This window comes from Cyprinodon tularosa, unplaced genomic scaffold (genome assembly GCF_016077235.1).
Source record: "Cyprinodon tularosa strain WSP-4 unplaced genomic scaffold, ASM1607723v1 ctg1083, whole genome shotgun sequence".
NCBI classification, from domain to species: domain Eukaryota; kingdom Metazoa; phylum Chordata; class Actinopteri; order Cyprinodontiformes; family Cyprinodontidae; genus Cyprinodon; species Cyprinodon tularosa.
In genome coordinates this window covers 40,263-67,967 of record NW_024037875.1, presented here as the reverse complement: position 1 = coordinate 67,967, position 27,705 = coordinate 40,263, and the positions used below count along the sequence as shown (strand labels likewise).

Sequence of the window (27,705 nt, the reverse complement as noted above, 5' to 3'; positions counted from 1 at the left end):
ATCAGAACTAAACAAATAGCAGCTTCAACAATATTTAAATATAGAGTTTGAATGGGTTAAAAGTTAGAAATGACCTACTCTGTGTTAGTATTGTGTTTGGCTAAATGTCAGGTCTAAGTACCTAAAACATCATACATACATACAGGGAAAGAAAGAAGGCACAGAGACAATTAATTTAGTTTACTCGCGAGGAGAGTAGGAAGAGACTGCAGAGTTTACAAATCTCCAACCTACTCTGAGTTCCCAGCGTTCTCCTCGCTATTTATTGGAATCAGTGGTCCCAGCTGAGACTACATGGTGGGGAAACAAGACAAGGAACTCAGACTTGCAGTCTCAGTAAACATGTCCTCTAAATGTCAGGGTTCAGTCAAAGTTTAAGCTGTTCACCAAAGTTCAGCAGGTTGAGTGCTGCTCGTAAATTAACCACAACCTCCCCAAAAGCAAATCTACAAATCACAGTATACTTCAGAAAACATGGCTATGAAAACATGCACATAGCACACAGCTTTATGCATGATAACACTACACAGATACATTTATATACATTTATTCTAACACTAAAAAAGACTTTACTGAATTAAACTCACAGCAACATTTTGCATTTGTATTGATATTTACTCATCTATAAATGCAGTATTCAATAAGAAAATAAAATCATTTGATAATAGAATTTTGAGTAACTGCATTCTGATTTTTTTTCACAAGTCAACACCAATGTTGGTGTTAGGGGTGTGAAAGAATCAGATTGTTTGTATAAAAGTATCATAGGAATATAATCTGTATTCCATATTTGTGGAAACATTCAGAGAAAATAGAGGAGAGAGGAGTACACTTGCTGCTGATGGTCATCCTGGATGACAGTCTGTGCTGTTCTGATACCTTTTACAGAAAAAAAAATTGTTTATTTCATTTGTTTCCAATTAAAGAAAAACAAAACATTCAATAATATTACTATTTGTGTTCAAAATTGTCTGTTTCACCAAAAACAAATAAGAATCAGCATCAATGTTTGTCAGAAGGAGCCAAGATATATTATTTAACAAATAGTCTTTCTTTAAATTCGTGCAAAAATAAATTGTGCAGAAGTCCATTTATCGGACTTGAACACAGTAGAGGGAGACGTTAAAGCAAAGGTAGGAAAATCATTTCTAGTCAGCTTTTTGTATTTGGGTGATGTTCCTGATGATAAAAGATTACTTGGTATGTTACTTATTGCAAGTAAAAAGGCCATCTCAAGAAAGTAGCTAAGAGTGGAATCTCAAACTATTTAGGATTGGATCAATATAATACACGAAATATATGTCATGGAAAAGTTGTCTTTTTCCCTCAGGATGCAAAAGGACATGTTTTACAAAATCTGGACTAAATGGACTGAATACATAAAACCCTTACGGTCAGATTTTGTATGAATGATACGTTTCTGTACTTAAAACCTTGTCTTGTGAATATTGGCATGCTTCCCATATATGTATATATGTTTATGTTTGTGTTTATATACCGTATTTTCACGACTATAAGGTGCACTTAAACGTCTTTTTTTTCCCTCAAAATGTGCGGTGCGCCCTTTGGTGCGGTGCGCCCTATGTGTGTTGTAACTGCGACTTTTGAGACCACCTCATTGAGGAGATGATGAAAGAGTGGCTGAATGTAAGGAGACCAGGTGTTTTTTTTCCACTCATCACCATCGCTGTTAATATGTGACTCCATGCGTGCCCATCTCACAGCTGATGTGAAAAACATGGGGAAACAAATTAACGCTATGCTCGCTGTTCAACCGCTCGACATCGGTGTGAACCGGACCCAGCAGGTGCAGCAGAAGCAGCGAGTGTACATGCAAAGTCAATGGTTGACGCGCGTATAGGCGCAGCAAAAGGTCCCGCAGCACGTTTTGAGCAGCAGGCGCAGCGCGTCGGGAGCGTTTAAGCATCTGACGCACCGCCAACGCGCTGCTGCTGCTCGAGATGGAAAAATTGAAGTTTTGCTGCTGGACGCGCCACATCAACCAATCAAAGAAGCTGATCTGGGAGCTGACAGCGAGACAGACACAGCGCTCTGATGACATATGATATTAACGCAAATGAAAAGGGCTGGATGGATGAGGAGATGATGAAAGCGTGGCTGAGGCAGGTGTATGTGAGGAGAACAGGTGGTTTTTTCCACGCATCACCATCGCTGTTAATTTGTGACTGCGTGCCCATCTCACAGCCGATGTGAAAAAAAAAGGTGAATCAAATGAACGCTGTGCTCGCTGTTATCCCGGGAGGTCTGACAAAGGAACTTCAATCGCTCGACATCGGTGTGAAGCGGCCGTTCAAAGTAAGGCTGCGAGCGGCGTGGGAGCGATGGATGACCGACGAATTTATGTGAACCCAGTCAAATCTGATATAAAGGGTTAGAAGAATGTGGAAACGCTCATGGCTGGAAAAGGGGCCATCTTGGGATGCCAGTTTCCCAGAGAGAGTTGGAGGTGTGTTTTGAACACTGATCTAGTAGCATTTAAGATGTCAAAATGTTTCCATTGTCACCACTAACTGGTTCAACCATTATACAAAATATTCTGCTTATAAGGCTGAGTTTATAAACAACTCCTTGGACTGAGGAATTTTCTTGGAGAAAAGACAAACTTTTTCAACAAAGAAGAAACCATACAGAGAATTTTAATTTTTGGCTCCATTATTTAGATGCATCCAGACACAGTTTAAGGAAATAAAACTATAATCGCCCGCACTGTCTACACTGTCATTGCTCACTAGCTTACTGTTCAACGGTAAAATCTTCTTGACAGCAGAAACTCTCCTATCATGAGTTATTTAAGTCCAGTTGCTTAAGCTAATATGAGCATGATGCAATTATTTTGGGGAGGCGTCAGCTTAAAGGTAAAGATTCCATCAAAGATCCACAACAGAAGCACTTTTAACTCTGAGCTACTTATAGAAATTTGTGTTTTGCTTCCAGGGCCAGACTAGGAAAGAAAATCAGCCCTGGTATTTTAGACCAGATCAGCTCCAGACATTCATCAGAGCATTCTTTTTATTATTTTCAGTCTTGGATCCTAAAATAAATCTGCATCTCTTTAATACTGTAAAGACTGTAAAGTGCCTTGAGATGACATGTGTTGTGAATTGGCGCTATATAAATAGGTTTAACTGAAATGAATTAATATTCCATACCCTAAACTGGACGATGTTAATTGGTATTAATGTAAGTGAATATTCTAACATTTGAGAAAGTGTCATTTATTAAAACCAAAAAAACATCCACCTAGTAATCTTTTGTGCAGCATTTATTGGATTGGGGGCTTTTGTGTTTTAGGGAGGAAGAAAATGAAAAAAAAAAAAGACAGTGGATGGATGAGATCATAAAAGAATAAAATACTTATTGTTTTCTGAATATTATTTTACCTTGTTGTGTTATTCAGCATTGGATACCACAGTTAAAGGCTAACCTCCAATTAAAACAGAGCTTACCCTGAGCTACAGCAATGAGGAGTTCAAGAACTGCAGCACTGCAATCACCAAAATGTCAGGATAAACAGTTCACTATGTTTTAGTGTAGGGATGCACGATATTGGGATTTTGGCCGATTGCCGATATGCCGATATTTTAAAACTCATGTAGGCGATAACCGATACCGATGTTAAAGCTGGACAAAAATAAGTAGTCATTGAAAATAGCAGTTTTGTTATCCATTTCTGACACTTTGAAAAATAATATACTCAAATATATTTTCATATGCTGATATCAAATTGATTTTTAAAAATGCGGTATCGATCTATTTTACTTTCAAAATCTCGTGATATTTTGCAAATTCTTGTGAGATTTTGTTAGTAAAATAGATCGATACCGCGTCAATATATCAACATATAAAAATATGGCAAAATTTCGTGAATTTTCGGGGGATTTCGTAGCATAACGATGAAATATAGCAATATTTCATTAGTAAAAGAGATTGATATGGTGTTTTTAAATGGCAATATATCAGCATATGAAGATATTCTGATATTTTAATGTATCAATATTTTTTCCCTCGTCTTTAGAAGTTTTTAAGTCTGTATAAAAGAAGTTTTTGAGGAAGAAGAAGAAGTAGTATTTTTATTTTAGACTTTAGAAACTCAGAAGCTGATCAAATATCAGGTTAAATATCGGTGGGGTGGCCGATGTCCGATATTCAGTTTTAAGGCCGATACAGGCCGATACCGATAGGGGGCAGATTATATCGTGCATCCCTAGTTTAGTGGTGAGCTCAGATCCTTCATGCTTCTGAGAGATAAGAATAGAAAAGTCTATTGTAAAGTGAGGAACCAAATAATGAAATTAAACCAAATTGAAAAAATAAATTATTTTAACATATTTTTCATCAACAAAGTCAACGGTCTGAGATTTCAGAAGAACTTAAAGGTAAACTGTTCTAAAATGATCACTGATTTAATGGATGGAAACATTTGCTGCTTTAACCTCTTAACATCCACCTCATTTTGGGTAATCCTCTCCTATTTTGCATACCCAAATGAAAAAGCAAATAACTTAGGAACTGTAAGCCCAAATTACATGTGTAATACATTATTCACCATCCAGTTTCTGAAGATATAAATTAGGATTGGGTGAGTAGAGCACTGACCAACCTGCATCAGTTCAAACATGACTCAAAGTTGTTGTTTGTTTTTGTTTTTTTATTCTCGAAAGGATTCTTGAGAAAAAGCCCGTTTTATTGTATTGCATATTTATTCTACATCATGTCAAAGAAAATTTCAGACCTCTAGGTATACAGGTGCTGGTCATAAAATTAGAATATCATGAAAAAGTAGATTGATTTCAGTAATTCCATTTAAAAAGTGAAACTTGTATATTATATTCATACATTACATACAAACTCATATATTTCAGATGTTTATTTTGTTTAATTTTGATGATTACAAATGACAACAAATGAAAATCTCAAATTCATCATATCAGAAAATTAGAATATTGTGAAAAGGTTCAAAATTGATGGCCCCTGGTGCCACACTCTAATCAGCTAATTAACTCAAACCACCTGCAAAAGCCTTTAAATGGTCTTTCAGTCTAGTTCTATAGGCTACACAATCATGGGGAAGACTGCTGACTTGACAGTTGTCCAAAAGACGACCATCGACACCTTGCACAAGGAGGGCAAGACACAAAAGGTCATCGCTAAAGAGGCTGGCTGTTCACAGAGCTCAGTGTCCAAGCACATTAATAGAGAGGCGAAGGGAAGGAAAAGATGTGGTCGAAAAAAGTGTACAAGCAAGAGAGATAACCGCACCCTGGAGAGGATTGTGAAACAAAACCCATTCAAAAATGTGGGGGAGATTCACAAAGAGTGGACTGCAGCTGGAGTGAGTGCTTCAAGAACCACCACACACAGACGTATGAAAGACATGGGTTTCTGCTGTCGCATTCCTTGTGTCAAGCCACTCTTGAACCTCAGACAGCGTCAGAAGCGTCTTGCCTAGGCTAAAGAGAAACAGGACTGGACTGCTGGTGAGTGGTCCAAAGTCATGTTCTCTGATGAAAGTAAATTTTGCATTTCCTTTGGAAATCAAGGTCCCAGAGTCTGGAGGAAAAGAAGAGAGGCACTTCATCCATTGCTTGAAGTCCAGTGTAAAGTTTCCACAGTCAGTGATGGTTTGGGGTGCCATGTCATCTGCTGGTGTTGGTCCATTGTGTTTTCTGAGGTCCAGGGTCAACGCAGCCACATACCAGGAAGTTTTAGAGCACTTCATGCTTCCTGCAGCTGACCAACTTTTTGGAGATGCAGATTTCATTTTCCAACAGGACTTGGCACCTGCACACAGTGCCAAAGCTACCAGTACCTGGTTGAAGGACCATGGTATCCCTGTTCTTAATTGGCCAGCAAACTCTCCTGACCTTAACCCCATAGAAAATCTATGGGGTATTGTGAAGAAGAAGATGCAATACACCAGACCCAACAATTCAGAAGAGCTAAAAGCCACTATTAGAGCAACCTGGGCTATCATAACACCTGAGCAGTGCCACAGACTGATCGACTCCATGCCACGCCGCATTGCTGCAGTAATACAGGCCAAAGGAGGCCCAACTAAATACTGAGTGCTGTACATGCTCATACTTTTCATGTTCATACTTTTCAGTTGGCCAACATTTCTATAAATCCTTTGTTTTTATTGGTCTTCAGTAATATTCTAATTTTCCGATATGATGAATTTGAGATTTTCATTTGTTGTCATTTGTAATCATCAAAATTAAACAAAATAAACATCTGAAATATATGAGTTTGTATGTAATGTATGAATATAATATACAAGTTTCACTTTTTAAATGGAATTACTGAAATCAATCTACTTTTTCATGATATTCTAATTTTATGACCAGCACCTGTAAGAGTTGGGGATTGGAACTTTTGGTGTAAGCTTGGAGCTGCGCGCAATGGCTCCATCTACTGGTAAAATTTTTACCAGTAGAATTTTATGCATTCTGAGTTATTACCCCCACTTAAGGTTTTAAGAGGTTAATCTTAATATTGTGGATTAAAAACGGTTAAAGATAAACTACAAGGTTTTTCTAAGGATACTTTATCTGGTGTTGATGACCTCGAAGGATGATTAAAATGGCTGCCAATATGCTGGTTTAATCGATCAGTCTTTTTTAAAATTGTTCTATTGTTAGGGGAATCATCTCCAGATGTTTGAATACAATCTAAAATTATTACTCTACCTAAATTTAGAAATGTAATCTTAACTGGCACTAACTGTACACTGGTTAACTCCCTGTGCTTAGTGAATTATTAGTAAAAACAATTCATAATCAAATTATTAGATATATTAATGAAAATTCCATCCTTAAAAGAGTTCAACAGGGTTCAGGGTTACTAACACTGCTCTACACAAATGAAAGATCACCAGTTAACGGATATAAAAACAAAAAAATAAAAGAAAAAACAATCAGTGAGGTGTGTTGCTGGATTTCAGAACAGCTTTTGCTGTCATTGATCTTTGCATTAACTAGAAAAAGCCTCCTCTGAAAGAGTGCTCATAATGAATGACATCTTACCTTTCTGTATGTCTGAGTGTATACAAAAAGAAATGTCGTTTAAAACAGCTCTAGACAATTTCTTATTTTAAAGTACAGCTTTAAAAAAGTAATAAATACATAAAAATAGTAATATAAACATATGATTTTATATGTACTGTTCTAACAAATATATTTTTTATTTTATATAAATAAAATAACTAATTTTACACACACAGCATTCTAATGGCCGTGGGGAAGAAACTGTCATGGAATCTCCTGGATCTGCATCGGATACTTTGAAGCTTCTTCCCAGAGGGCAGCAGGGAGAACAGTCCTTGGTGGGGGTGTGAGGGGTCATTTATGATGTGCGCTGGGATGAAATGTCTTTAATGGAGGGAAGAGGGAGAGTTAAGAAATGTATTTTAATGGAAGTTCATCCAGAGCTACAGTTACATCATACAGTCAGCCTCAAGGAACTTTAATGTGACAACTTTAATTTTCTCAATTCATAAATGACTTCCCATGTTCAGTTAGGCAAGTAAAGTATTTATTTATGCAGATGATGATGTTTTTTTTTTGCTTTTTGTATTTTTATTTTATTTTCTGTCATACACATCAATTTCTGATAAGAGCACTACTGTACAGGAGGAAGATATCTGAGAGCAAAGTGGAGAAAAATTAGGAAATTGGTACTAAACTCATGTTTTTAAAATGTGTTTTGAAGACAAATGTATTCAAACTGTGAGTTCAGTCATGTACCAATGATCTCCATCTGTCACTAGAGGGAGCACTGGTGCAGCAGGTCTCTAAGGTTAAGCTGTTGGGCTTTAGATTGGAGCAAACTAAATTAACCATAATATTAGAATGATGGGCTAATGGGATCCAAATAAAGAAAAGATTAAGGAGTGGCTCCATAAGAAGCAGCTCCAGCTCCTGAAGTGGCCTAGCCAGTCTGCAGACCTGAACCCAATCAAAACCTCTTTGGAGGGAGCTGAAGGTCCATGTTGCCCAGTAACAGCCCTGAAACCTGAAGGATCTGAACATCTGTATGGAGGAGTGGTCCATAATCCCTGCAGCAATGGGAGCAAACCTCTTCTAGAAATACATGAAATGTTTAGTATCTGCGATTATAAACAATTAAAATGTTTTGTTTCTAATATTTGACACACTTATAATTTTAACCAAGAAATTTGTTGCAAAAATCCAAGCCCGGGCTCCCTGTTAACTGAGAACAACAACTGACAGTACGCACACCTTTGAAAAATCTGTTATTAGGCCTCCAAGAAAAAAAAAAAAAAAAAAAAAAAACTACTCCAGATAAACCCAAAAAGGAATGAGAACACTAAAAAATCAAGAGTCAGACACATTTAATGAGTAAACAGGTGTGATTACTTTTTATTAATGTATTTGATGTTTACTGTATTTATATTATTCATTCTGTATTCCTGAAGTAACTGCACACTAGCGCCCCCTATTTACAGTCAGCTAATAAATATATAACAATAACCTGATCAAAATAAAGGAAAAGTAAAACATTTTCTATTTAGAGAAGCAGATGTTTCATAGAAAGAAACCAGAAAAAAGGATAATCTATAACAGGTTTAAAGCAAGTGCTGTAGTTTGTTGAAAGTATAATCTCTATACTAATAATTAAAATGCTTATGCTTTTTAACTGAAAATATTTTTTGTACAAAATCCTCAGTATCACAGAATAAAGCAACACAAATAATCTATAAAACAATCAGTGTTATTCCTTAGAACAGATGAAGTTAAACTCCTCTAGATCATTTATTTTCCTCCACTTATGTCCTCCTCCTGTCTCCATGGCTCCAGACATGTCACAGTCATCCACTGGTTCCCCTGAGGCCCAGTTCTTATACCTGACCACCTCATCACTGACCCAGAACCAGAAATCCAGAGTACAGGTGTAGCGCAGTCCCATCCAGACATAATCAGTCGAGGCCTTCTTGGCTTTCTCCTGGATCCATCTCTGCTCATCCAGGCTGGTGATGGTCACCAGGTCATGGTAGTGATCTCTGCAGTAGTATAAGGCATCCTCCCAGGTTTTATTTTCTTTGACCAGGATCACTTTATCTGGCATAGAGGTGATGGATAAGATAAATAATATGTCACTAACTATATCATTATTCAGAGGCAACGACCGAATGTTTTAAAACTGTGGTTTTTCAAGTTACACATTTTTTAAATAATTACATAGAATTGGATTATTGGGATATAAATGTTCAAATGGTGAATCATTAAATGCTTTCAAAATATATTTAAAAGACAATCATACATAGGACATAAAAAATAAATCCTACACAGGATAAGTTTTATTAAAACAGCTCACCATCATAACAGATGAAGGGTTTTTTCTGATCACAGCTGTTATTCTTCCATCTGCCTTCATCATCAAATACAGCCAGGGCACATCGACCAGTGTTGTATTGCTGATTGTTTAACTGGTCATTCCAGTGTCTGAAAGAGAAACTGCTTCCATCTGACCACCTCCAGGTGTCTCTGAAGAGACCAAAGTATGTTAAAATCTCTGTAAAGTTCATCACTCTCTCCAGTTCTCCATCCTGTAGCTGCTTCATTCCACTGATCAGGTCTGTGTGTTTCTCTCTGCAGTAACTCTGAGCTTCCTGCCAGGTCTTCTTCTCTCTAATCAAGTGGTATTTCTGGGTTCTATTAGTTTCTGTGGAGTAAACAGATAAACTCACATCACATTAGCTTTACATGTTTTCTTGTTTGTAGAAAAAATACTCAATAAAACAAAGAGAATAATTTGACAACCCATAAACAAAATACAGAAAAGTAAATCAACATTCTCACCATCATAACAGAGGAAATGGTATTTATGTTGGCAACCAGTATCTATCCATCTAAGGTCATTATTTAAAATTCCACAGTTCTCAGGATTTCCATTTCCTTTATCACTTGGTTCTCCTGGTCTCCAGTTTGTCTCCCTTTCATTGAACTCCACTCCAGGCAGAGACCAGTACCATGTTCTGTTAACATCTGTCTGATCATACAGACCAATCCAAGCTTCCCCCTTATTTCCTGCTCTGGTACTGAGGAGTCTCTTCATGTCTGCCATGTTAGACACTGTGGCCAGGTCAGTGTGTTTCTCTCTGCAGTACTGCTGAGCTTCAGTCCAGGTCTTTTCCTCATTAATGTAGTGATACTCATAGAGCTGACAGTTGATGAAATAACTCTGACCTGAAAATATAAAACATTTTGTGTTGAACAAAATAGTAAAAGCAAATCTACATTCTAATATGTAATGTTTTCTATAGTTATCAGTTAATTTCTGTGTGTTAACAAATCAGCCATCTCTCCATCTCTCCAGCTGAGTCTGTATATTACTAGAAACCAGTGAGTGTAGTTGTGTTTAGATAAATTTACCCATCAGAAAGAGCAGAATCACACTCCACTGCATCTTTGATATCAGATGGAATATTTTTCCTTGAAGAGTTTGACTCTGTTCCAAAAGCAAAGCAAAATTAAAAATTAAATCTTGTTTTTGTCACACCTACAAGATATTAATAAGCACTAATAAAGACCAAAGAGCTTTTCTTCTATTTTATGTAATTTCTCTAAAGAGAATTAAGTCTTATTCAGGTTCAGCTTGCAAACACTGGAAGTGGCGAAAAAGTGAACATATTTTGTATTAAGTTAAGTTAATTTAGGTGTTAATAAACTGTTTCAGGGGAGCGATCATAGCAATCTGCAGCAGCAGTGCTGTGTCTGTCTCCCTGCCAGCTACCAGATCAGCTTCTGTAATCGGTTGATTTAACATGTCGAGCAGTAAAAGTTCAATTTTTCAAACTCCAGCAGCTGTTGCTTTGGAAGCGTGTCCCATGCGTCAGATGCTCAGAAGCTCAAGAGGTGCTTCTTTGTCTGCTCAGAAGCGTCAAAATGAGCTGCTCCTGCTGCTTGAAATGAGCTGCAGGACCTTTTAATGCTCCTTGATGTTTGTCAACCATATACTTTGCATGTAATCTAGCTGCTCCTGCTCCCTCTATTATGTGCGGTCTGAACATAGCATTACAGTGAGCATCATGTAAGTTCTATACGTTCTGTCACATCTGTCTGTCTTCCTAATCTCAGCTAAAAGAAAAATTTGCCATATTGTTTCAATTTTAAATGTCTCAATATAATATAGTTACTTGGAAGCACCGTCTTGGATATGTCTGTGGTGTTACAGGGGTTAATGTATGAAGGTCAGACATTGCAGGTTTAATCCTGGCTGTCACATTGTGTTTTAATGGGTTTAATGGGAGAGGGCAGGTCCTTTTTAAAAACATCCACTCTGGGTCCCTGAGAAAGACCAAAACTACTCCACAAGGGGATGGGTTAAATGTTAATGATGAGTTAATTTTGTTCCTTTTGCACTTGTGACATACTAATCTCTCAGTCTCTCAGTTGAGTCTTGCTTAGGGCCCCCAGATGTGCTGAGTCAGCCCTGCATGAACTGAAGCGTTTCATATGTTCATTGCAGGTAGAGGATAAAGAGTTCCAGAAAAACATTTGAAGAAGCCTTCAGTTTAGCTCCGCCTCCGACACTCAAGCCTTTAGGCTCTAGTTTACAGTTTTACCTAGTTGTGACACTGAAACCACCTCTCATTGAAAACAACCTGTATAATATGAGAGCCTAATGATTAATTTTAACTTTTTTCAGGCAATGTTTGATTTCTCTGTGTTTGCATTATCCAGTTATTACATTTTTAGTGTTTAAATATTCAGTGTTTAGTTATTCACTGATTTATTTAATGTGAAATCTATTTTTGATTTCAGTGCAAGCTGTCAGTAGTTTAGATCCATCAATATTCAAAATCAGAAATATTACTAGAATTCTAGATATTCAAAATATGAAGATTTTATTTGCAAAAACAGATGACTCAATTTTTATAAATTTTCAGAAAAAAACATAGTTGTTATTAGCAGCGCCATGCAAAGAGTAAATAACATGTCTCAGCTCATTTTCTTGAAAAATGTCTTTAAACCGATTTTTGCAAATGAACTCTTCATATATAATCATGAAAATAAATTATTATTACATCCTTGTTTTCAATTTCATGTAATAATGCCTAACTAAAAAACAAGCAATTGAAGAAAATAAGGGTGGTTATTTTTTTTTTCAGGACTGTCTGCATTATATGTAAGAAAAACTTTAATTTAGTTTTTTTTACCTGATGAACTGGAATGTTTCCTTCCTGATCTGCAGCTGAGTACTGTCCTCAGTCAGATGTTAATGTGCTTCAGACACAGATCTCTGTATACCAGCTAAATTTAAATATTCTACAATTTGAATATTCAAACCAGGTCTTGTGTTTTTCTTGAATCATCTATAAATAATGAAAAGGAAGGGATATTTATCAGTTACATTTTTTAATGTAAAAAAAAAAAAAAGTCTTAGAAAACGTTTTTTATGCAGCACTGCATGTTACCGGTAAGGATATAACTTCTCAGCATGATGCAGGGCATGATGCAGGGCAAAAAATAGTACAGTGTGTGACCAGCTTTATAGGTACCACCTGCCTCACATGTTTAAATTTTAGAAACTCAGGCCAACATCTACATCTTCCATACCATAATTAACTATAACCCTCCACAACATTATCTTTGCCCTATGTGCCACTTAGAACCGGTTAAACAAAACTAACTCAGCAGTAGGTTCTACCCCTGTGTGTTGGTTAGTTTACTCATCGAAATGATGGATATGAAGTCAGTTTAAAAAAGAATATATAATGATGCATTCATCCCAACCCCATAATAAATGTTAAGTACATGGGGTGAGGGTGGCATATGAGGGTCGCCAGTTGTACCTCAGCTCTGTCCATCTCAGTCGATGTGTCCTTAACGAGGACTCGTTAAATAATTGCCTACTGATGGTGGTCAGATGGTCCAGTGGTACCTTCTGTATGACAGACTCACTTCAGTCAGTGAGCTCCAGAGCAGCTGGGTTACAATCTAGCTTGCCAAAATCAGTGTGTGAAGGAATAAACATAGGGAAGTGCCATGTAAGTTCATGTCAATAACATATAATTACACACAAAGCAGGAAGCCATGTGATCGCATACTTGTCACATGACTACTGAGTTGGAGTCAAATCAGTTCAAATAAGAAAGAAAACAGATGCTAGACAAAAAAATATCTAATTTACTGAATGATGAAAAATGTCTTAACAAATATACATCTAATCAGTAATACTTTTTGATCTTTTAGCTGTGAACTGTGAAAATTCTTCAAGAGAATGGGTTAATATTTTATCATGAATCCTGCACTGGAAAAACAATCTAGAAATAAGAAAAAATTCTCAAATTTTGTGTATTTAGTAGGTAAATAAGATAAGAGTATTTTTACTTTTAAAATAAAATTATTTAGATAAAATGCACTTGAAATAGGACCATGGAACTGTTTTTTCTTATTTTAAATGTAAACTGTCTCATTCCGTTGGCAAAATGTCTCTTTTACCTTCTCAATTCAAAAACAAATGCACTTATTTTAAGAAAAAATACTTATTTATATTGTTTTTTTTCCAGTGTGTCTGATGGATAGTTTTCTTGGGATGGCTGTTTTCCTCTCCCTGTTCTGCATATTTTGGTCTGATTAAACCAAAAGCAAACAGAGCGCTGAAGGCAGGGGAGAGGCTGTGTCAGACAGGAAGAGGACAGAGGTACATCAGACGGTACAACAGCCAGATTCCACTATATGAATTGAAAGCTAAATTTTTTGACTATTTCAAAACATTCTTTGAGATAGGGCCAAGGATGAGGGAGGTCTTGTTGGTCTCCGTCTCCCGATAAGCTCACGCCTGTGTCCGACCTTTCATCTTTTTCTGAATCCTACATTGTAGCATGGCATAGACAAATCACGTTTGCAGATTGAAGAACACCTCCTTGCTTCTGATGATTTCCTTTAGCTAACCAATGAATATTTGCGTTATATGACTCATCCAATGACACTAGTTTTCACTAGATGTGGATGGCTCCAATGATCTGCATTGGATGGTGCACATGACGTGAAATAAATATTTATAAACATTAAAACAAAGCCAAGAGTAATGTTTGTTTTAAAAATATAAGGAAAATAAAGTTCAGATACTTGTGTAAAAATGCAATGAGTTAGAAGTAGGAAGGAAATTAAGTAGTGGAGTAAAGTGTAGTTACCTAAAAAGTGTACTCTTGGACATCTTCATTCCGCCAAGATGTTTTTCTCCCACCCGTTTGAAAATCAGTCCAGTGTCAGGGTACATCCTGTTCCTTTTGGGTTTCTGTGCCTGGCCGACCGTTACTGGATTCCCAATGAGGGCAGGCCAGGTTTCTGACTCAGTTCATATTTGGATGGTTTTCTGCCTGTCATCAGTTTGTCCTACCTGCATCTTGCTACTCAAAGCTGCCTTCTACTCTGTTTAGTCATTTTCTGGATTTTCAAGTTTCCCATCAGCCAGTTTAGCCTGTCATTGTTTGCTCCTTCCTGCGATCTATATGCTATGCTTGTTACTATCTGGTTTAGTCGTTATCTGTCAGCTAATGCGTGCTGCCAGATTGCAGACTAAGCTGGGTTTAGAGAACATATATAGCTGTATATTAAAAGACAGAAAGTACTTCCAGTGTTTAACTGGTTAACTTTCTCACTTGAGAAAGAATAAAATACATATATACACTCACCGGCCACTTTATTAGGTACCCCATGCTAGTAACGGGTTGGACCTCCTTTTGCCTTCAGAACTGCCTCAATTCTTCTTGGCATAGATTCAACAAGGTGCTGGAAGCATTCCTCAGGGAGATTGGTCCATATTGACATGATGGCATCACACAGATTTGTCGGCTGCACATCCATGATGCGAATCTCCCGTTCCACCACATCCCAAAGATGCTCTATTGGATTGAGATCTGGTGACTGTGGAGGCCATTTGAGTACAGTGAACTCATTGTCATGTTCAAGAAACCAGTCTGAGATGATTCCAGCTTTATGACATGGCGCATTATCCTGCTGAAAGTAGCCATCAGTTGGGTACATTGTGGTCATAAAGGGATGGACATGGTCAGCAACAATACTCAGTTAGGCTGTGGCGTTGCACCGATGCTCAATTGGTACCAAGGGGCCCAAAGTGTGCCAAGAAAATAATCCCCACACCATGACACCACCACCACCAGCCTGAACAGTTGATACAAGGCAGGATGGATCCATGCTTTCATCTTGTAGACGCCAAATTCTGACCCTATCATCCGAATGTCGCAGCAGAAATCGAGACTCATCAGACCAGGTAACGTTTTTCCAATCTTCTATTGTCCAATTTCGATGAGCTTGTTCAAATTGTAGCCTCGGTTTCCTGTTCTTAGCTGAAAGGAGTGGCACCCGGTGTGGTCTTCTGCTGCTGTAGCCCATCGTCCTCAAAGTTCGACGTACTGTGCATTCAGAGATGCTTTTCTGCCCACCTTGGTTGTAACGGGTGGTTATTTGAGTCACTGTTGCCCTCCTATCAGCTCAAACCAGTCTGGCCATTCTCCTCTGACCTCTGGCATCAACAAGGCATTTCCGCCCACAGAACTGCCGCTCACTGGATGTTTTTTCTTTTTCAGACCATTCTCTGTAAACCTTAGAGATGGTTGTACGTGAAAATCCCAGTAGATCAGCAGTTTCTAAAATACTCAGACCAGCCCTTCTGGCACCAACAATCATGCCACCTTCAAAGTCACTCAAATCACCTTTCTTCCCCATACTGATGCTCGGTTTGAACTGCAGGAGATTGTCTTGACCATGTCTACATGCCTAAATGCACTAAGTTGTCGCCATGATAAACAGCATATAGTGTGTGTAGCGCTTATAAAATTTGTACAAATGTAGCAAGAAATGCTGCTTTTCTCTTTAAACAAAATACACCCCGATTTTCAGGTCAAGCATAAAAAAATAGCATGCATAATTTTGCATAGGACCAATTACATCAGACCAATAGTGTCACTACCAAAGTTGAAATCAAACCTACGCCCTTGAATGAGACAGACCTTAATAGAACCCAGAGCCCATTCAGTTAATTGGTGAGTGAAAGAGGGCTACATAGGTAACTCCTAAATCAGAAGACCCATTTAGCAGGACAGAACGGTAACATTATACTGAGTGAAACAAGAGTATAGACTAGTTTCCTTGTGAGCTTCACTCATTTCATACAATGAAATGAATGCTATGATCTGCACACTACATATTGGTTATACAGACTTCAGAGTAAACTGGACGTCTTGACAAAAAATGCACAAGGGTACATTTTGTAAAACATTTGTGTGCCAATGAATAACTGTTATGCTGCTTACAAAGTTTACATGAGACTAATACAACGTTTTGCGTAAGCTACGAGTGTCATAAAACAGTGACAGATGGACCCAGAGGTGAGACAGTCAGTGAAAAAGTTCAAAACGTTTATTATTATAAAAACATGGACAAACTGAAACTAAAGTAGATCTGCTAGGATCTGCGACTCTTGGATGCTGCAGGAGGGGGGCAGGGCACCAACCAATCTCAGACACTCTGGTGGGAGAAACACAGGTAAGTGACCACAATCATCTGACAGAAGAAGATTATCTCAGTGAGTCACTTACCTGGTTCAAAAGTTCAGTCCATCTCCCTGGAAAAGGGCACAATCCAGCCGCTGGACTGAAGAAAGATGTGGCATACGTCACTAAGAATGTCCCCAGTGCAGCATTCCCAGAAGACTTGCAGGAAGCCAATCCTGGACAGGGATTCAGAACAGGCAGGAACTGACCGAAAAAGCAGGATCCAGGCTTCCAGGCATCCTAGAGCTCCCAGGCAGGTTCAGAGTCCAGAAGTGTGACAGGAGCAAACAAAATCAGGTGCAGATGGGCAGGCTCAGTGGAAAAGGGTAGCCGAGACAGGACGTGGAACCAGAACTTGAGCAGGACCTTTAAACTGGTCTCCACCTTGGAACCAGGCTTACTGGAATAAAAACTGAACCTCCCCTCGTAAAGAGCTGTGGAGTAAAAATGAGCACTGAGAGTTGATATGCAAGGAAGAAAAAAAAGGATTATTTTACTCTGCAGAGGAGAACTATATGAGACAGCTGCATACAGCTCCTAGTGTAGCTCTGACTAGGTCACTGCCCACCCTTTGCATACATAGAGAATTCTTACACACGAACATTGAGTCTTCCCAACAGAAACACTTCATCAAAGGACATAAATTTGTTCAGATAAACATTTCAGACAACTGTTTTCCGTTCAGACCAGAGACAGGACATGAGGATCTTAAACACAATAAGGACCTGTTTATCTATGTTTTCCTCTCATCTAAACTAGGGAGGAAACTCCTTTTCAAACCTCCTTCCTTTCCCTACATCTCAGCATAAAGAATGGAACAATAGCTTCTAACTAATCACCCCTATTCAGAAAGAAAGAAACGGCACACTTTAATATTTAACCTAATAACATCCAAGGAAAAAACCACAAACCACAGAGCCAAAAATCGCGAGGACTCAACAGGGGAGAAACAGTAGACGAGCAGGAGACAGGACAAATACAAAACACTCTTTCCTCTGGCCGCCAGAATCCAGGACATGAACCTTAGAACCAACAGACTGAACAGAAAACAACATCTAATGATCTGACCTTGATAGCTGGAACGGAGCTTTAAAATAGGAACTTCTTCATGAAAAGGAGAGATCAAGATTTGCTGCAATACAGAACACATGAAAAGTAGAATGACTCCCTCAAACTCCTCCCATGTCAGCACACAAAGCTCTTTGTATTGAGGGGAAGACCAGCTGATGGATTATTTGATGTTATTGAGAAAAACAAATGATCTGAGAAAAAGCTGGACACATAGTATGGTGATGGGGAGTTTCTCCACTTGTGTCAGACTGAAAGTGGTTAAGAGAAAGTATCCAGGCATTCTAGGAATACAAGGAGCTGCATCTTAAGCATCATAAGCTTTTTATATGATGCTTATGATGCTGACTGGTGGCTGGGAGTGATTGGAGGAAATCCAACATGGAGTGGGAGTAATTAGACCAAACTAAAACCAACATAAAGACAAAAGTTCTCATTTTGAAAGAATTTTATAATGAAAGTAACAATATGATTGTCCCCATTGAGCTCCTTTGTCAACTGAAACCAATTGCTGGCATTTTTTTTATTCATACACACATATTTAACATAACATGAAAAGCATATTTAAAATCATGAAACATTTCCAGTTTGACTCTTACAGGTCAACATTGACCGGATAGTGGTAGTAAATAATTATTGTTATTACTAATGCTGTTATTATGATCGACTGGCATCACTCTGATGATCTCAGCTCCTGTTTTCACAGTTTATACCCATCTATGTATAAAGTGAGAAACAGCTGATGATGCAGAACGACCAAAGACAGTAAACAATGCAGAGTTTATAAACAATCAGGTTCCTCACAATGATTTTACACTAACTAGTAGCAGCGTTCTTTTAGCGCTGGAATGTAACTCAATTTTTAAACAGGGAGAATTTGTTTAATTTTTGACACAGGACTTTATACTGTTAGCTATGAGCTAAAGCTAACACATTTTTACTACCAGGAGTGATGATTAATAGTTAGTGTCTTCAAAGCTTTTATTTAATCTGTTTCTCTCAGTTATCCTCATCGCTCTCACAGCTCTTCCTTCATTAAGGGATAATAAATGAGCAGCTACATATTTTATATAAGACCATTGATGTAAAGTTTCTGTTTACAGAACATGATATTCTCTAAAATAATGACTTAGTCATCAATTTATTAGGAGGACAGAGAAAATATCAGTAATTAAATACCATCTGTATGAGGAAGAACCTGTGAAAACTGATCAGTGCAAAACAGTTTGTGGTATTTTTGCATCACCTGTGATTTAAGCTAAACCATTCAATGGACTATTATTATCACCTGAAATCTAACATTTGTATTGTCTGTATAACATTGATGGTTTCTACTTCCATCTAATGATTATTCATTTGTGACATTTACTCCACATGAATACATAATTTCATCATCTAAAGATGTAAATAATTTCTAAACTATAGATCATTATAAGATCAATTCAAAAGATGTTGTTTTTTTCCTATTTTTCCTGGATGTTCTTAATATTACAGTAAAAATCTACACTGAGATTAGACCGTTTTATTTACAGGCAAAATTCTATACTGTATTTTGAAAAGAAAAAATAAACCAAAGAATTATAGGTCTTTTGTTTTTAAATATGACTTATAACTTATATATAACTTTTATAATAATATAATATAACTTTTTTTTCTAAACAGGTTAGTATTAAAAGGGATCAAATGTTCAGCAGCATTAGAAACTCATTCTCCTCTAAAATATATATTTAAGTCCAATAACTTAAACTTTATAATTCATTAGATAGAGGACACAGTTTTAGATGCAACCAATTTATTGAAAAGCAAACAAGTGAAAAAGTCCAAAAACATCAAATATGTGTCTTTGAACGACACCACATGAGATGAGAACAATCTTGTTCAAATTAATCTACATGTTTTACTCCAATATTTGGTCTAAGAATAGATGCCTATGATCATTTACACAGAAAATAGAGATTGACTACATAATCTCCAGGAGAGTAACTGCAGCTCTAATTGCTTCAAGAAGAAATATATTTTACCCCAGCCATCAATACAGTTTATACATTAGAGCTTTTATATTTATTCTCTTTAATTTATAAAGCCCCAACCACGAGAAATGTTATTTTATTTTTTTTCCACCACAGTTAGCTTTTAAGACTATGACTCCAGAGATCAGCTTGAGCTTTAATTCTTAGAACAAATGAAATTCAGTTCCTCTGAGGGATTTCTCTGGAACCACTTATGTTGTCCTCCTGCATCCATGGCTCCAGACATGTCACAGTCATTCTTCCATCTTTCTGAGGCCGGGCTCTGATTGCTGCCCCAGTTCTCCTTACAGACCCAGAACCAGGCCTTCATCAAGCAGTTGTAGCGCAGTCCAATCCAGACATAATCAGTCGACGCCTTCTTGGCTTTCTCCTGGATCCATCTCTGCTCATCCAGGCTGGTGATGGTGACCAGGTCATGGTAGTGATCTCTGCAGTAGTATAAGGCATCCTCCCAGTTCATCTTTTCTTTGATCAGGATCAATTTATCTGTTACAGAAGATATGGGACCAAACAAACAAATTTTCATCTTTATTTCAGTTACTATTCAGAAACAAGAACCAGAAAATAAACTATGGACAAAAAAAACAAAAAAAAAAAACATTTCACTGTGAGCCGGTGATGTTCTTCAATTTGGGGTAAAAATGTATTTTTAATTAATTCTAACTTCTGTTTTAAAACACACAGAAGACACTAATTAAATACATACATGCATTAAACCGACACATTTCTATTAATGTGGGACCAACTCACCATCATAACAGATGAAGGGTTTTTCCTGGTCACAGCTGTCAGTCTTCCATCTGCCTTCATCATCAATCCCAGCCAGGGCACAGCGACCACTGTTGGGTCCCTCATTGATTGAGCCTTTATTCCAGTGTCTGAAAGAGAAGCTGCTTCCATCTGACCACCTCCAGGTGTCTCTGAACAGACCAAAGTATGTTTTGCTGTCTGCAGACTTCATCACTTCCTTCAGTTCTCCATCCTGTAGCTGCTTCATTCCACTGATCAGGTCTGTGTGTTTCTCTCTGCAGTAACTCTGAGCTTCCTGCCAGGTCTTCTTCTCTCTAATCAAGTGGTATTTCTGGGCTCTATTAGTTTCTGTGGAGTAAACAGATAAACTCACATCACATTGAGTTTACATGTTTTGTTGTTTGTAGAAAAAATACTCAATAAAACAAAGAAAATAATTTCACAATAACATAAACAAATTACAGAAAGTTAATCAACATTCTCACCATCATAACAGAGGAAATGGTATGTATGTTGGCAACCACTATCTATCCATCTAAGGTCATTATTTAAATATCCACAGTTCTCATGTCCTGTATCAGTTGGTTCTCCTGTGCTCCAGTTTGTCTCCCTTTCATTGAACTCCACTCCAGGCAGAGACCAGTACCATGTTCTGATACCATCTGTCTGATCATACAGACCAATCCAAGCATCCCTCTTATCTCCTGCTGTGGTACTGAGGAGTCTCTTCATGTCTGTCATGTTAGACACTGTGGCCAGGTCAGTGTGTTTCTCTCTGCAGTACTGCTGAGCTTCAGTCCAGTTCTTTTCCTCATTAATGTAGAGATAGTCATAGAGCTGACAGTTGATGAAACAACTCTGACCTGAAAATATAAAAATGTTGCTGTATTTAGCACTAGATTATAAATCTCCACCAGCATTTGCAGTAGGTCGTTAGTTTAGGTTTATGTAGGGTTATAGGGGTGAAGTGGCTCAGGGGAGGTTGTCTTGTATCAAAGGTGCGTCGCTGTTTGAGCCTTTGCTCCATTTCAGTTGTTCTGTCATTGATCAGATCATCAACCTTCTCTGCTTGTGGTGCAGATTCAGTGGCTTTGCTTCTGGCTGCTCCAGGGCAGCTGTGGTTACAGTGTAGCTGAACACAATCTGCATTTGAATGCATAAATGACTGAATATGAAGCACTTGATAAAACATTATAATGTAGAAGTTTTATTTTTTTAAGCCTGTAATGTATCACAAACCAGTGAGTGTAGCTTGGCTTAATATCAACTTACCCATCAGAAAGAACAGAACCAGATTCCACTGCATATCTGCTGTCTGGAGAGAATTTTTCTCTGTTGGAGGAAAAAGACATTAAATACTTTAAATCAGGATCTGAAAACCTGCAGCTCTTCCTCCACTGTACAGAGAAACAATGATAGGAGAGGAGCTGAAGCCAAACAGGAAACAGATCAGAGAACAAAAAACTGAAAAGTTTAATGTTTACAAATAAAAAAGACCTTTAAATAAATAAATAAAGATATAACAAAAAAATTGATAAAGCAGGTTTTAATAAGGTTGGATACAAGAACAGATTGAGCTCAAACCTTCCTCTGCTTCCTTTCTCCTCACTAAATGGGATGTTCCTTTCTTGATGCTCTGCTGAAAACTGTCCCACTAAACTGTTGGTATGTTTGTTTTGCTGATTTCTGGACAGCAGATGAATTTTACCACGTCACAATTTAAATATTCAAAACTGGATGCAGTAGGTGCATGTTTCACAGGAAAAGTAATTACAGACCTTCAGGAAGTAAAATGCTGGATAAACCAACGTCTGTAACAGGGTGGAACAAATGATTTGAATATTTATGACCAAAAGTCTGAGAAAACTGACGGCCTCTATTCACCATTGTGTGTCTCAGGTGAGAGTCCAGCTGTATTATCTGACTGCTAGTGTTCACCATGGTAATTATTTCCATTTTTCATAACATCCGTGTTCGTTTACAGACTGCCTATTGAATAAATTTATTACATGGTCAGAAAAACAAAGTTTAAAAGGTGCATCTGTGAGAAAAATACATTCAGCTGATAATTCAACAAAAATTAGGTGAAAACGGTCCCTGCAACTTTTTTAAGCAGTTTATTCATAACACAGATTTGTTTCATGTTTGATTCATGTTTTTCAACTCTTAATACATTCACTATGAATGTGAATACAATGAGTGATTTCCATGTTATTCCAATGTAAGGGCGCTTTCTGGTGCAGATAAATGGTCACTGAATCAAGCAAAGTGATTGGCTCATATTACAGCGAAGCATCATTGCAAAAAACACAGCAGACCTGCAGATATATTGAAGCAGCACTGGCATTAGGGGAGGTGGTGGCATGGATATGGATAGAGTGCAGCAAAATTATGCAGAAGTTCTGAACTATTGTTTCACAGGTTGATCCATCCTCCTGCCCCAACCCTGCGGACCCTGATACCAGGTTCTGTTCAGATAGAAGTACTGCTGGAAGTGATCATCTAGTCCCAGCTCCTGCAGCAAATGGTGGTTCTGGCCAGACTGGAAGCAGTTTTACGGCATGCCAAGAGTCACCCTGTAAACTTGAGCTCAGCCAAGGCACAGAAAAACAACAAATAAACACCAGTATTATTTGATGATGTGGTGGAGCGCCTGGGCAGAAGTTTGCTATGGTTTCTTAGCAAATTCTACACAAGAAAAAGGAAGAATGTGAAGCCAGCAACTCTGGGTGAATCATATGGAAAATTGACAGCTCTGCTGTTCAATAATAAGTTATCTTTGTCCTTTATTATTACTTTCTCCATATTATTTGATTAATAGATAAATTTATTTATTATTATTCTATTTTTGCTGCTGCTATCAACTTTCTGTTTTTTAATGTTGGAGCTTGGAAAGTTTTTCAGTGTAGTCCTGTTTCTCTGACTGTGCTCTCTTTCATCCTCTGACATGGGAGCTGGTTCGGAGCTCGTCTACCTGGCTGTGTGTTTCCTAGAAGGGACCGCCCCTGTAGCTGGTTGACAGTGACCTTTTGTATCTGCTTCTTTTTGTATCTCTGCTTCTTTTTGTCTGCTTCCGTCTTTTTGAACCCCAGTCGGCCTCAGCAGATGGCCGCTCACACTGACCCTGGTTCTGCTGGTTTCTTCCTGTTAAAATGAGTTTTTCCTCTCCACTGTCGCAGAGGCATTGCTGAAGAGTCAACAAATTAAAATCGTAACTGCAAGCTCAACCAGGAGGAGCATGTCTTGCAAGTCATTGACTCTATACAATCAACTGGTTTTCCATGTCATAAACTTGTAACCAATCTGATAGTACCGTGAATTAGCTCTATATGGATAACCTGAATTTGTTTCTATAATTTTCCTGTATCTGTATGCAGCCCTTGGCTAAAAAAAAACAAACAAAACACCATGCACTGAAAATGTTAGAGTATGTTTATAATTATTGTATATTCTTTGTATGATAAATACAAGTGAGAGTATCAGTGTTTTCTTTTATTAGTCTGTACGCTACGGACTGAGGACCAGTAGAAGAAAGGAAAGTAATTAGAAATCTGAGGGACAGTTGAGAAAAGTTGAGAAAAAAAGAAAAAAAACAGATTGGGGGATGATTGGAGGAAGAAGGTGAGAGTGGGAAGAAAAAAGTGGAAGGAGGATGCAGATGGAGACCTGAGTTTAGGAGCGCTGGAACGAGGTTGGAGAACGCACTGAACTGTTCCATGTTTTTTTTCAACAAGTCGATTCAACACTCCTAGTCTGTGACTTCTGAGGTGTGTCGATGCGCGATGGAGGTGAAGCAGCCGAGACGAGAACCGCGGCTGATCTAAGGGAGACTGCAGCGTAGCGGAGGCTCATTTGTTGCACCGCATCCTAGCATCAACAGGACTGCAACAAAAATTAAAGCAATACCGAACTGTGTGTGTGTTTGGGCCCACTTGTAGGTTTTCTAGTGTTCCTAGGGGTCATTTTCCTGTAAAGGTATGGGGTGCTTTTTATGCCAAAAAATGGGATTCTAGTTTTGCAAAAAAATTTTGAACTAGTTTTTGCATTTAATTGAGAGAGATTTAAATTTTGGTAAGAGCCTTTATAGTTAGTGTTTTTTATTTTTATTTTTTACATTTATCAGGGTCGTTATCCCAAGTTTGGGTTGAACATTTAATTTTATTTGTAAACAAATGTTTTTCTGTGTTTGGTTGTGTTCTCATTAAACAAAATTGTTTTAATAGCAGGTTGTCTGGAATTATTTCAGTTATTATACTTATATGCGTGGTGAATAGTGATTAGAGCAATACGTTTTGGCTTAAGTTAGGTAAACCTACATCGTACCTGCCTGAATTTAACGAACCCAAAACAGCAACCAACTAGTTTGTTTACTTTCTGGTCCCAGTTATTACATAATAAGGGCAGTGGGGTGCTACATGTATTTGAATCATACAGCCTGACAGTTTAATTTAAGGAAAGAAGCATTACATACAAAGTCACAGTTTTAGGAAACCTCACATTCAGTTGTAGAAATTAGATTTTTTTTTTTTCGAAATGTTTTGCTTAAAACAAAAAGTTTCCATTGCACCTTAAGAATTAGACTTACTCAGACTTAGAAAACTTTTATTGTCATTTTGTATACATAGTGTTTACATGATATTTCCATTCCATAAAGTGCAACAGTGATCAAATGTAAACAATGTGGGAGAAAAAAACATGGTGCAAAAAATGCATTGATATGGAAGTTCAGAGCATTAATATTGATGGTGCAATTTATGCAGCGTTTTGGTTTGGTGCTGTCAGTGTGATGCAGAGTCTGTGACATGATTTGGAGTTTTCTCAACAGTTCAGCTGTCTGATGGCGGTGGGGAAGAAGCTGTTTCAGAATCTGCTGGACCTGCATTGAATGCTTTAAAGCCTGTTCCTAGAGGACAGCAGGGAGAACAGTCAATGTTGGATGTGTGAGTGGTCATTGATAATGTTACGGGTTCGGGACATGCAGCGCTGGGATGAAATGTCTTTTATGGAGGGAGGAGGAGCCCTGAGGACAAAAGCTGGAAGCACATATTCTGGGCCCTCTTTATATTATTTTTTTCAAATTAATTTAATTCAGTTTATTCATCTAATCCGTCTGACTGCATCGACTCAATGACTTTCGTGATTCTCTCCTCTTGGACGATAAAGTGGCGATGGTAGATATTTGCTTGCATTATATCGTTGACTCTACAACATTTCTTTACATGGAGCATGCATGCAGGGACAGAGGAGAATAAAACTCTCTTTCAACAGGAAGAAACTTCCAGCAGAAGGAGAACCAGGCTCAGTGTGAGCGGCCTTCAACTGAGGCCCACTAGGGTTCAAGGAGAAAAAAGCTGACATGAAGCACTGAGTCATGAATACTTTCTGTGTTAGGAAAGTGAATAGCTCCACAGTTGGCTCTGTCCAGGAAAGAAACAGTTAAACAGACAAGCTCTGAGCCAGTTTTCATGTCAGTGATGAAAAAGAGCACATACTGTTAGTTATAATAAACAATGGGTCTACAATTATGTGAAGGAGAGAAACAGGCCCAAGCACTGATAAACAAGCCTAACTTTGTGTTCTATAATCAAAGGTGTTGATGGCAGCAGCCCAGTTATTCCCCTTCAGGACATTGACACAGCAACATCCTGCCCTTTACAGTATCTTATTTTATGAAATACCTGCTTTATTTCCTTCCTACTCCTTGATTCAATAAGAATTAATTTAAACATAGATCTGCCAGAGTTTTAATAATTTTGACAATATCTTACTTTTTCAATTCTTATAACCAGTGTTGGGAAAGTTCTCTTTCTACGTGAACTAGTTCAAAGTTCAGTTCACACATTTTAAAATGAACTAGTTCAGTTCATAGTTCACAATTCCAAAAAATGAACTAGTTCATAGTTCTTTTTTTTTTTTTTCATATATTGCTCAATTACATCATAGCCTACTGTAGAACCACAGACAGCAATTATTTTATCAGTTATAACACTGAAACTGTGCGTCAGATTTCATCTTCATATCCAGTTTTGAATCCTTATCCAACCAGGGTTTACATTAGCATTGAGGGGACAGCATTTCCCCATTGTTGCTTTAATGCTTTGTTGCTGTCCATTCACTTCACACTAGTAGCAGCTGCAGCTTTCACCCCTACAGTATATTCTCAAAAACATAAGGAAAAATGTGCTGCTTGAATGGTCTTTTTATGAGTAATTATTAAAAGAAAAATAGGAAAGTAGTCTTTAAGGTGCAAAGGTTTTTTTTTTATTTTAATAATTTTTTCCATTTGAAATTCCATTTCAATACATACTAAAAAGGAATCCTGGAATCCTGGAAAATTATACCAGGCAGGTTTAACAAACAAGTTACATGGATAGTAAAACCCTCAAGAACAGGGGTCTTCTATGTTTTCCAGACCAAGGACCCCCAAACTGATGGTGAGATGGAGCGGGGACCCCCTATTTATATATATTGTATGAAATTGTGTCCTATAGTCACTCTATTACAGATGGAGTAATGTAAAGAAATTAATTTCTCCCTGGGATTATTAAAGTTTTTCTGATTCTGATTCCTGGTTGATGGGACAGGTGTTGTGAAGGAAACGGTGCCCAGCTTGAAAGAGCTCCTGTGTCGCTGAATGTGAGCATTGATGACTGAAATACATCTTCTGCCTCCATTTATCTGTTTACTACAGTGTGTTGATTTCATGTTAATGAGTATTTAAAGACATTTCAATAAGTGGGGGGAAAAATTGCAGGGGGGGAATATAAAAATATCAACTAACCATGCAGACCCTCATGCAGTACCTCCGTAGACCCCCTAGGGGTCGCGGATCCCCTGTTGAAGACCTCCGCTCAAGAAGATTTTACTAACACAAACTGAGGGACCAGGCTGAGGTAGGAATTTAAGGTTACTGAAGTGCGGATTTTTTTACTGAAAGCCGGCGGGCAAACTTGTTGCCATCATCCTCACCGACCACCTGATCATAAAGCTGTTTTAAGTCGCCTCCATGCTGCTGTGGCTTCCACGCTGCATTTTGTTTTGATGACGCACGCGGCTGTAGGCTACGACGCTGGTAGCTGGTGTTGCCAGATTGGGTGTTTTTCCCGCTACATATTAAGGCCTGTTTACGGTGTGATTTAGCCGGGGTTTCGCCTGGAGGACTCTATAGAAATCTGGCAACCTATTGAACGGAGTTGAACTGAGAGAGCGTGCCGTTCACAGACACCAGAATGAACGAGTTCTCAATAACGTTCATCAGGCAGTAATGCAGTACGTTCAGTTCACGTTCGCCCA

The 27,705-nt window shown here is 38.0% G+C and overlaps 1 protein-coding gene and 1 long non-coding RNA gene across 2 annotated transcripts in view; both read right to left on the bottom strand.

Annotated features, from left to right (window-relative positions):
• Window positions 1–12,246, bottom strand: part of LOC119787796 (C-type mannose receptor 2-like) — a 29,357-nt gene extending 17,111 nt beyond the window's left edge. The window contains exons 1-4 of the mRNA XM_038291840.1: window positions 12,203–12,246; window positions 10,416–10,491; window positions 9,843–10,229; window positions 9,358–9,705 (exon numbers count right to left, since the gene is read on the bottom strand). Coding sequence (XP_038147768.1) covers window positions 9,358–9,705; window positions 9,843–10,229; window positions 10,416–10,449 — 769 coding nt within the window. The 5' untranslated portion in view covers window positions 10,450–10,491; window positions 12,203–12,246. The remainder of the gene's footprint in view (window positions 1–9,357; window positions 9,706–9,842; window positions 10,230–10,415; window positions 10,492–12,202) is intronic.
• A 9,037-nt stretch (window positions 12,247–21,283) lies between these two features.
• On the bottom strand, window positions 21,284–22,081 carry LOC119787806. Its single transcript, XR_005281375.1, has 3 exons — window positions 21,997–22,081; window positions 21,685–21,744; window positions 21,284–21,544 (listed from the first exon to the last, which is right to left on the bottom strand). It is a non-coding gene; the product is annotated as an uncharacterized LOC119787806 (long non-coding RNA).
• Between the last annotated feature and the right edge of the window lie 5,624 nt (window positions 22,082–27,705).